The sequence below is a fragment of the Physcomitrium patens genome, chromosome 24 (genome assembly GCF_059467195.1).
Source record: "Physcomitrium patens ecotype Gransden chromosome 24, ASM5946719v1, whole genome shotgun sequence".
Taxonomy (NCBI): Eukaryota; Viridiplantae; Streptophyta; class Bryopsida; order Funariales; family Funariaceae; genus Physcomitrium; species Physcomitrium patens.
In genome coordinates this window covers 13,922,964-13,934,228 of record NC_143433.1, presented here as the reverse complement: position 1 = coordinate 13,934,228, position 11,265 = coordinate 13,922,964, and the positions used below count along the sequence as shown (strand labels likewise).

General features: G+C 40.1%; 2 protein-coding genes across 2 annotated transcripts; one reads left to right on the top strand and one right to left on the bottom strand.

Moving 5' to 3' along the window:
• Positions 1-809: 809 nt before the first annotated feature.
• LOC112276334 (uncharacterized) lies at positions 810-1,763 on the top strand. Its single transcript, XM_024507561.3, has one exon. The coding sequence runs from the start codon at positions 810-812 to the stop codon at positions 1,110-1,112; it is 303 nt and encodes a 100-aa protein (XP_024363329.1). The 3' UTR covers positions 1,113-1,763.
• A 2,348-nt stretch (positions 1,764-4,111) lies between these two features.
• LOC112276814 (uncharacterized) lies at positions 4,112-9,439 on the bottom strand. Its single transcript, XM_024508535.3, has 13 exons — positions 8,470-9,439; positions 8,181-8,293; positions 7,933-7,989; positions 7,590-7,685; positions 7,255-7,325; positions 6,782-6,824; positions 6,538-6,618; positions 6,201-6,260; positions 5,913-5,987; positions 5,559-5,656; positions 5,414-5,462; positions 5,251-5,295; positions 4,112-5,088 (listed from the first exon to the last, which is right to left on the bottom strand). The coding sequence occupies exons 1-13, from the start codon at positions 9,083-9,085 to the stop codon at positions 4,129-4,131; spliced, it is 2,364 nt and encodes a 787-aa protein (XP_024364303.1). The 5' UTR covers positions 9,086-9,439; the 3' UTR covers positions 4,112-4,128.
• Positions 9,440-11,265: the final 1,826 nt, after the last annotated feature.

Here is an 11,265-nt window from a genome sequence, read left to right as displayed (position 1 = left end):
CAATTGTACTCTTCAAGTCACATTTGAAAGCTTAATCAAAAGAAAGCATCAGTCTCCACCGACCAAATCCAGAAAACAAAACAAAAAAGAGAGCAAGTGTTGAGACAAAGAGGGGAATTATTGGCACCTATTGTTTCCAAATACAGAGAGCTTGACTGAATCAATCTCATGTCGGAGGAGCAGTCCCACTTATTGATATAAATAAGAATAACAATAACAATAAATCAAGTTTGGATCCATTCTCACCAAGACCCACTATCAACCTCTCGCAAGTTTAAAATGCAAAAAGCTCATTTCTTTCCCACCCAGAATAGGTGATCGGTGCTACGCGTCCAAACTCCGGCGATCGATGCTGCGATTCTGCGATTCCAGGCCACCGGGCGTTCTAGACAAGTCGGTGATGTTGCGATGTCACCGCATGAGAGCGGATTCGATGCACACTCTCCCTCACTCTTTCACTCGCAGAAAGAGAGAGAGAGAGAGACCCATATCACAGAGAGTAGAATATCACGTTCACCGGCCACTGCGACAAGAGTCGCATATATCGTAACAGTGGCTGGCTCGTTTCCTCGTCTAGATTCTCAGTGTCTTGGCGTAGAACTCGCAGCTATGTCGTTTATTGACACTGGAAGCTCGATATTCGTTATATCTGTCTGCTTACGAGGTCTCAGTTACTGTTTCACTTTGTGAGGTCTGGGCTCTGGCAATGAAGTGAGAGTTTGTGGTAGGATTCGGGGGGTGGAAGCGTGTCATGTTACTTTGTTGTCAAGTTTGGAAGTTGAGAAGAAGAGTTGGCTGAAGGGACTGCAATGGGTATGTGTGCCGTGCGTGGTCCACTGGTGATGAGGTCAGCTGAAGAGGACGGAGAGGCGACTCCGAGAAGCACGATGAGCACGAGTAGTTGTGCTAGTGGTTTGTCGCAGGAGCTGGAAGCAGCCGAAGTGGTGGACCATTATGATCGAGACGGTAATGGTGCTCTGTGGCAGCGAACAATTCCCAAAGGTAGGCGCTGTCGGCCGCTCTCCTTCTCAGGGATTATCACGTATGACGAGTCGGGGAATCGGCTTCCGTCTCGGATTCTAGAGGAAGCCCATGGAGAGGGGCTCGATTGATTTGCCTTGGCTGACGATAACGTCTTAGCCACAGAAGAGAGGAATAAACAAAGCTTCAACCTCATGTTGGAAGCTGAAACGTGATTGACAGGAGCCGATGACAGCTCCTGTGTTTCTGCTTGGGGCCACACAACCATCCGAAATTACTATACCGACCAGTTAGTAGTTGAGACTTGCAATCCTGATTCATGTGTTGCAGCTAGAGCTAGACGAGAAGCCGGAACTTTTCACTTTGGGAGAGTACCTGGAGATTGGACTTGGAGCATCCACTTTATCCAATTTGATTTTAACACTCGTTATGTTGCGCAGCTAGCAGGTTTTGCATTAGTCTAAATCACTTGCTTAGGGATTAGATGCATCAGTGCTGCTGGATACAAGCCAGTTTGTCACATATTCGATAAATGTAGAAATGTAAACTTTATTCCGCAGCCAGAACCGTCATTGTAGCACTTCGAGTAGCTTCGGAGAAGCTGAGTGGACGGAGTGCACCCCTAACACTTTTTTGGACACGGGTGTAAAAATTACATAGGTGCGCAGATTGAGCTTTGTGTGCGACATCAGATAGAGATTAATGTTTGTTCAGATTGTTGTCTTCATTCCAGCGTTGAAGCCAAACACACTCTCAATCATATACGTATTACTGCCTCACAATCATCGATATGTATGGCGTCAGAGGATACTTGAGACAATTTTTGCCGATACTAAGTTCGTGCATTTCTCGACTTTTTGCATGTTGCTTTTTTAAATTCAACAAGCAGGTAGTCAATGTTACCACTGCAAATCCAACCGAATGAGCAGCGCTACACAACCACTACAAACAATGTGCACCAAACACCCCCCCCCCCTCCCTCAAGTGATCGACGAAATCAAACGCCTGGCTGTACTCATTTCCGTCTGTCATTTCTGCGTACAAGTGAATGCCATTTCAACATAAAGCATCAAGCTTGCGCTCTTGACAATTATGTGTTGCAGGTTAAGAGCTATGATGGACGTGAAACCAGCAAAAAGCTTCGGCCGTGTGCTCAGGCGAGTGCAGCCTTTCACAAGCTCAGACCATGCAGTCGGAAGAGGATGTGATAATTGTCAGACGCGGAACTAGTATCTCAGAGGTTTTGCCAGTAAGTTTAGGGCTGCTAACTCCTTGGAGAACTGTATTCAACGTCTAATCGGGTGGTGTCAGGGCCATCAGTAGTAGAGGGCATAACCACAGGTCTACAAGAAGCTAAGCCAGGAGTTGATTCTTCTCACCCAAGTGGGGGAATTGTAGCTCTCACAGTGCTGTAGTGGTCAAGGTCTTGCAAGTCGGAGAGCAGGATAGAGATGCCAGGTCAGGTTGATTCGCAATGGAATGATGCAATCTTTAACTTGAACAGGACAAAGGGCAGGACCGCAACCCTTAATTGAACTCAACCCGGGTCTTGCTTGCTTTTCTTTACCCTTTTTGAAAATACGAACAAATTCGAGTGTAAATAATGTGTTTGTTGTGTGGTTGGATTTGGGGAAGAGGCAAAATTTTGACGGAGCACCTTGTTTAAATAATGCAACATCACTCATGCAACTTGGAGTATTCAGAAAAAAAATTCTTAATTTATCATTCCTCGCAATGATGTTTCAAAGTGGCATAAAGCTTCTGTAGCGAAGACTACACGTAGGCGAACTCTTGCTATATTAGCACTTCATTGAGATGAAACATCGAAAAAGTCTATAGAAACTTCCCTTCGAAGAGTTCTATTTTATGTATTAAAAAGAGCACACATGTGCCTGGTCTTCCTTCCTCCAAGCAAATGTGATTCCTTTGCCAAGTTTCGTATTGGCTGTGCTACAGCTTGTAAGTATATCATAACTAAATAGTAATTCAAATTAAAATTTTGGTGCACATAGTTGTTGCACTCTATCTAGAGTACGATAATTTCAAAAAAATCTTAAGAGCAACTAGAAACATATGTATAAGACAACTCAGTCAAAAACACTCATCAATAAATTGAAAATCATAGTACTTGTCAAACATGAATTACTTCAATATTTTACATGATACCTACTAAATCATAAAGCTAAAATTTGCAAATCTCTTGTGGTCTGAAGAGAACTGTGGCTCTGTGGGCATGAACATTGTGACCCAATCGCAGTGCACAGTTTGTCAAAAAGTGTTTTGATTGTACGGACACTACAATCAACCTCAAAACCTGGTCAATGAAATAGCACAACAAACAAAAAAACAAACAAATATTTATACGTAACCACAGACATCACAACTCTTTGAACCTTTAGAGGTGCAGCTGCCATGTCCATCCACCTCAGCTCATCTTTGGCACTAACGGGCGACGCCACCGCAAGGAAACACACACGATGGGTTCCACCCTCGATGCATGATTTTTTAGGCAGGCACCAAATGTAGGATCTCGCATCACCCATTTTCTTTACAAAAGGAAGAGGCTCTTCTTTATACATTCTTGTGTACACTCATGTAGGTAATGTTGCTTCATTGTGATCAACTAGAAGTGCTACTTAAGAATAAGCGTGTACATATACTTTGAACTTGTGAGCGAGGATGATTTCAGGTTTGAATGGCACCAATAGCTGTTTGTGGGGACACAAATTCAAACAAAGCTAGCAAGAACACAAAAAAAGCAATCTCATCACCTTCAGCGTCTCACTAGTGTGCCCCAATTCTGAGCAAAATTAGCCCACTTTTAGTGGCGTGGAATTGGGCTTTCAGAGTTTAGATCAAGCATACTAGATTCCCATGTTTGCATTAACCCCACTGAAGACACCTCTCGAGGTACAAGACTAAATTGCAAGTGTTTGCTTCGACTTTATACATAATATCGAATTTTCCAACTGAAGCTTTCTTTTATCAATTGAATAGATTTGTCCAACTCAAGTGTCGGTAATAACTTTCCCATGCGCAAAAACAATCTAATCGAAGTTGCCAGTGAAAATCGGCACCTACCAACATACCATGAATTAGGCACCAAAATAAACCATAGTACAACCAAAGCTTTCCTGGATGAAGAACTTACATATACTTTATTTTCTTGTGCGCAGGTTTCGTAACAACAATTCGGCGTGTAAAATCAGATACATCACCCCTCAACCTATCCTTGATGTCTTTTTCCCTGTTAGTTGCTGGCGTCTCCTTGAATCTAGAATGCTTCTTCCTGCTTCTGGAATTGTCTACTTCATCCTCATTCCAATGCGTGTGCTGATTACGTCCATTGTCCCTAGCCGCAGATTTTGCACGCTTTGTGGTTTCCTCGTCACTCACGATGGCATTGCTCGAGCTCTTGCTCTCACGTTCGCTCTTTTCAGCTTTCCACCTCAGAAATTCTTCACGCTTTCTGGCTCTTCGACCAAGTTTAACTTCTCCTTCTTCTGGACCAGAATTCTCCGCCACATTCGATGACTTCTTGGTTCTCGGTACATCACTGGAGTTGTAATGCGATTTCAGGTTTTCCTCTCGACGGCGTTTTCTTGAGTGCTCACTTCCTTTCTCTTTAGGTAGGGAGACAATATCTTTGTAATTGTCAGGTGTAAATTGAGGCATAGGATATGGATCTTTATCATTACCCCTTTCTTTGTATTTATGAGCTCTTTTAGCCTTCTTAGACAGATAACCATCTGCTGATTCTCCCCTAGGAAAATCCTCCTCCTCGTAGTCCTGCCAGCGACCTCGACGCCCTCTCTGTGGAGTCTTGTACGCCAGTACATCGTCGGAATCTGAATTTGAGAATGTTCCATCACCTACAACATACCGGTCCTCATCCGACACAGGTTTGGATTCATGATAGTATCCAGCAAAGGTTGCCGGACGTGATCTCTTTGCAGGCACACTCTGTGCCATCGGAGTAAGGGCTGCAGGTACTTTGCGCCCCACAAGTTTTTCATCCACACGAACGATTCGACTTAGTATACCAACTTCATTGTTTGCACTCAAGTTTGTCAAGAGCCGATGTGCCATCATAAATGCTGAACGGACCTGAGTCAAAGAATCAGATAAATCTAAGTAAGCTGTTAACTACATGACTGTTTTGGTCAGTCACGATCATCTAGATATGATACAGTCGAGCAATAACTAAAGGATCATATTTGATGCTTCAGGGGTCTTTTAACTGTCCAGATAGAGACTAATGGAACGTACCTTCTGAATTGCATAAGAATTTTTTCCAATGTCATTATCTGGTGACTGCACGATGTAAAAAAACAGTGAGAAACGTTCCATGAGCGATTCAGACAAACACACTTAGAAAGAATATCCTAGACAACTCACAATCAGAATTGTAAAAACACGATGTATTACTCACCTGTGGATCCTCAACACAAAGAAGAAACGGTCGCTTTGAGTCATTGAAACTGTGAAAAACAATAGCACATGGACGCAAGTCAGAGCCTCATGTAATGAGGAACTTGAACTAAATCGTGATGATGAAAAATTGAGCATGTTCTCACCCTCGATCTCTTTTGGGAAAGAACCTTCCTCCACCTCGACAAGATATACCCACATCTTTCATGTTGAGAGTCCGACCATACAAATCCAAAAAATCCACCTGATATAAGCCACACCATCAAATCGCAGATGAGTCACACAAGGGAACAAAGGCCATAAGAGGACGTGTAATAATAACCAAGTGAGACATGTATGAAGCTCACCGCCCCTTTAATTGTGATAAGCTAAGTAGTCAAGAACTACATCAGCTGGATTTCACCAAATACAAATGGGTAGTAAGCAAAGGAACTTCAGTATTGAGTAAAGATGAACTACCAATTTATATACTGAATGATCAATAAAGAATGAGATGTTACCAGTAAAATGCCGAGATTGGTTTCAAGTGGAGGACCTTGGCCACGACTACTAACACGACGTTTGCTTGGATGCATCTGCATGACACGGAGATAATCAAAAAGGGAGTGAGAACTTGTCTAATATACACTTAACACATCCAGGTTTGCTTACTCCAATACTTACACCGTACATATATTTATCTTGTTCCAAGTTTTATGAGTCAGGATGAAAATGTTAAAGACACGTAGAGACCTCGTCAGCAAATGCAGAAAAGGATCCGTCCGCTGGTACAGGTAGGTCTAACCAACCTGCAGATGAGTCAAAAGCATCACGAGCAGAGCATACGAACCGATTCCACCCTGATAAACCTACAGAAAAGCCATAGACATGCAGAAGTTCGTTGTGGAGATATTAGACAACCAAGAAATTTGTAAAACTGAGATACTGGTTGATCAACCCTAAAAATGGACTCATCTCATCACTTGATATATCTGAACCATTTGGCAGCTACGGAAGGCAATTTCCTTGTTGAAAGTCACATGATTAGTGTTGACAGTATAAAAAATAAAAACCAAAAACAAAACAAAACAAATGACTTCAGAGTCGTTTCCTTGGAGGAAAACCCCAATAGCAGACGCATAATACCTCATTCAGTTCTCGTTGCTGCAAAAATATCTTTAACACCAAACATAATGGCCTCAAAGGTGGAATAGCTCCCATAGCAGCCTGTAGGATATATGTATGAAAAGGTAATGTTAAGAAAGTTCCAGATATAATAACCCTAGGAAACAATATGTCAAACTCCACAAATCTACAGTCCATGTGCGTAGGCTCTTCCCAATACCTAGTGGTCTCTGAATGTTACATAAAAGATAAATGCAGCAAGTACCTTAATGAAGTCTGCAGCCTCAGGTCCATTTGCAACATCAAAACTGCAGGATATCAGAAATCAGGTTACACATTGGTCACCAACATGGTGAAGCTGCTGAAGGACAATGTTTAAACAGGTAATGCAAAACAAACCATCGAACTGCCGTGCAGAAGACGTCACCTAACGAACTGATAAGCTCAAAATGCACCAAGAATTCTTAGCTCGACCCTCATAAATTGATTCAACTTAAACTAAGACTTTCAGCTCCGAGCACAACGAATGCAACTGGCAGCATAAGACAACATTAAAGGCTTCTGATCCCGAGCTCTACGCAATAGCATCTCTAGTAAGTGTTACATTTGGACAAACAAACACAAAAGGATTCTCAGAGCAGTTCATACTTTGCGTAGAAACAGTTCATATTGAACTTTTGAGACTTTTAGGCAAAATGATCGCTGTGAACCTGAGTTTGCGTGATGACCCTCACATACCTGATATCAAAGGGTATATTGCTTACTGTCTCCACAAACTTTATAATGGGTACTCTAGCTTTGCCGATGACCTAAAACCAAGCATACACAAAACAGGTTAAGTACATAAATTATGTCAATGTAGAGATTCAAACAGGAGTCTTTTCATGATGAAAAACTCAATTATGGATCACCGCACATTTTTACAACATACGGCATACTAGAAAAACATCTTCACATGAACACACATCCAACATTTCCGTTACTCGCATGTACAGTGCAATAAAAGCTTTTCAGTCATAGCCCTGAAAAAGTACTTCAGTTAAATTGACTGCTAGAGACAAGATAATACCAACCTGGATATTTTTGCCCACATGACCCCTCGTCAAGGCTTTTGCAAGAGCTTTCAATCCATCCTGTAGAGCGGTACATCCAGAGTCCAAAACAACCACCTGGCAAGGCCAAGTAGCAAGGAAAGGTTCAGAACTCGAGTACAAACTTTGACATTCGTGCTGAAAACCTCGTCTTCATTGGGAAGAAAAAATGAAAGTTGGAAAAGAGACGAATTTGCAACAACCTGCTAAGAAAGATAAATCCACTCACAAAATGGACCCTCTACAGACAGGAAAGATCCATTGGACGATAAAATCCTCCTGGATGTATGAAAATGGGTTCAAACAGCCGAATAAAAGAGCTTACGTCAACATCACTGGTGGGCAGGTAGAGACCAGTCGCAAATGAACCAAAAACCTTCACCTGCGTTATCACAAAAACCCTCTAACCCTCAATTGAAGCCCACAATGCTCTCCATAGAAAAAACTTAAAACGATCACATTTGATAGCGACATTAATATCAAGAGATATACCATCAATTCGTAACAAAATGGAGATTCAACGAAAACAATCCAATAATCACTCAATAGCATGAAATAGGATGAATGTGATACCTGGGAGTGAGGCCAAATTGACTGAACCACACCGCTTACTCGCTCCACTGCGGTTTCTCGCATCTGTTGTTCTTCCTCAGTTGGTGCAACAAACTCGCAGAAATCCACAATCTCTGGACATTGCGATACGTAGTAAATGAGATATTGAGTGCAGCTATACTGATCGTCATCAAAGAAACGTGTGCAGAAATTGATTCGCGAGGATGATTTGAAGCCTCCGAGATGTTCTTAGACTGTAAACAAAAAACATGGAAAAGCAAACCTATCTTATTGACCAGGAGCAACTAACCTTGATGGAGCTGCAACAGGGGACTTTGAATCCATGAGTCGCGACCACGGGCCCAGGGAGGAGCTTCTTTCGGAGCCAAACTACGGTCTACAAGATTGCCCACCCCCTTTCCTTTATATTGCAATGCCTCATGTACAACAGTCGCATCAATCCCGTCATCCATATCCAGGGCAATAAATTCTGATGTTTCGGCATCGTCTTCAACTTGAGGACTGCCAATGCTTTGAATATTGGTTCGAGTAAGAGAATATGTATTAACAGTGCTGAGCACTTCCAAGCCAGTTGAACCTGAGGTATAAGCCCTCGCTTTGAACTCTTGGGTGGAGGCTTTGGCGAGCACCGCCTTCTCCGCGGCAACTAGGGCTGTCAAGCTGCTCCCTCCTGCTAAGCCACTCGACTTCTGTGACGAGTTCCTCAAAACCTTTGCCTCTTGCCGTTCCACAGACGACGTTATCAGTTCAACTACAGAGTCCTCTCTACTCGGACTCCCGTCGCTTCCAAGCGGCAGAAAGGAAGTATTCAAGCTGGTATAATCTCTCTTCCCGATCTCTGAATTTTCATCCCCAAGCGGCGCTAAAGTGTCATACAAAAACATGGCCTCGTCCGGCGCAGCCATGGCGACGAAAATCCTAACCCCTCCAATGTCATCAACCTGGCTCTCACGCGTAGAATTCTCTGGAAGCCTCACTTAACCAAAAAAAAAAATCCAAAAATTACAATGAAACCGCCGTTTTCTCAGCTGAAGCTCAGAGAAGATGACATTTCCTGAACCAATTTCCAAACCGACTCCAGCGAAGCAAGTGCCGAATAGGGACGTAGTATGGTTGGAGGATGAAGAAACCCTCGAAATTAACGAATGCGAGGGCAGCACAACGCTCTGCGGAGCGCCGCGCTCTCCATACTCCGAGCTGCACAGTCCGTAAAACGAAATTGATGAAACCTACGTCGGAAGAATCATTTGTCTGCAACAGAAACAGTGTCGCGAAGCCCTGAAAGACATCGATGAGGAGTAAACCCTAATATTTGCACTCTACCTAGGCTAACGGGTATGTTCCACATTCTCATGACTGGGCGGGTGTATGAACAGGTATAGTATGTGCTACAGATACCCGGGTAAGCAGAAGTTGTACAGTTGGTACTTGCTATTGACATGCTCAGGTAGGATTCGCCGGTTCTAAATCTCGGTTTGGAATTGGGAGCTTCTTCTGTCTCCGTGGCTTCACATCGAATGTTGGAGTCTTGCCATTGTCATGGTAACTCCATCCAATCACTTACATCCAAGTCATCATGTTGCGTCACTAACAATCTTTTTTATATTAAAATTAAAGAATGCATCACATCCATGTAGAATGCTATTTTGATAAAATTTTAAAAAAGTTTTGTAGAACTTTATGTTTAATGTAAAAGTCAAAATGATTTCTCCAACTATTCTAAATTAAAACATAATGTGAGTTTCTAAAGTTACTTTTATAAATTAATACGTGAATGTAGAAAGAAACCTTATATATATATATATATATATATATATATGATATTTTTTTGTGAAATTCTTTCTCAAAAAGAACCAAGTCACATTTATAAAATCAAATATTCAATTAAGCCTCTTGTCTAATTTTTACAATTTTAATTCTACATTATGGGATTTGAATATGTTGGTTTCTTATATTTTAGACACATAGGAAGAATACAAAAATAACAATATAACCTCATAAAGTTAATTTCAATTCTTTTTGGTTCAATTTATTATTTAAATTGAGTTTAAACTTCATAAATATGAAAACAATTTACAGATGAGAAGTTAATAAATAATTATTTTAAAAAATAAAATTACCCTTTTTGATTTTGAAATAATTCATAAACTATTCAAAATGATATTTTAAGATAATTTTCCATTAAAAACATACAAAAATTAATTTAAAATCCAATAAAGCATTTGTTTCTAATATCTATAATCTAATGCATATGAATATAAATACAATTTAATATATTTATTATAATGTCAATTTGAATAACTATTAATATAAGAACATAGTCACATTTTAATCATTATGAGATTATTTGTGCATTAAATAAGATCACATGTTTGATTATTGATTGTAAAAGACATCAAAATGCTTATATATATATATATATATATATATATACAAACCAATTCTTAAAATTGTAATTTTTTTCTATTGATGTTAAATAAGAGATGTCTCTCATTCCACATTAATGAGCATAAAATAAATAAATAAATAAAAACTTGTAAAAGATATTATTTTATGAAGAACTTTTTGTTCTTTGACATCTTATATCTATCTATCAATTTTATTTTTTAGGTCTTTAGAATTGACCCAAAATAACAATAATTATTAAGAAAAACCATTTTAAATATAACTTATAATTAAATAAGTCATTGAAATAAAATAGGATAAATATAGAAGAATGATAAAGCAACCCAAATTTTTACTAAAGTGATCCACTCTATCTTAAGCATCACTACATCCTTAGAGCCTCCATTCTTGTTCTCAATTACTTCTTGTTCCCAACCATTTCTTGTTTTCCAACCATTGCTAAAGATGGGACATGGGGTTGGAAACAGTGGCAACTGTTGGAAACAAGGAAACAGAGGAACAGTTGGAAATGAGGCATGTGAATTGATTTAGTAAAAACTTGGTTTGCTTTATCATTTTCCTAAATATATAACATATATTTAAAATAATAACTATAGTTTTAACATTTTTTTTATAAAATAAAAGAATATTTTTTATAAATTCAATATTAAGCTTCAAATATGTGTCAATTAAATTATAA

Bases quoted from the DNA above. Each gene is read 5' to 3' on its own strand.
- LOC112276334 (XM_024507561.3), top strand. From the start codon at position 810: ATGGGTATGTGTGCCGTGCGTGGTCCACTGGTGATGAGGTCAGCTGAA.
- LOC112276814 (XM_024508535.3), bottom strand. From the start codon at position 9,085: ATGGCTGCGCCGGACGAGGCCATGTTTTTGTATGACACTTTAGCGCCG. The intron at 7,326-7,589 runs GTTGGTATTATC...GCTTGGTTTTAG, and splicing joins ATGTGGGCAAAAATATCCAG to GTCATCGGCAAAGCTAGAGT. The intron at 5,657-5,912 runs GTAACATCTCAT...GGCTTATATCAG, and splicing joins CCAATCTCGGCATTTTACTG to GTGGATTTTTTGGATTTGTA.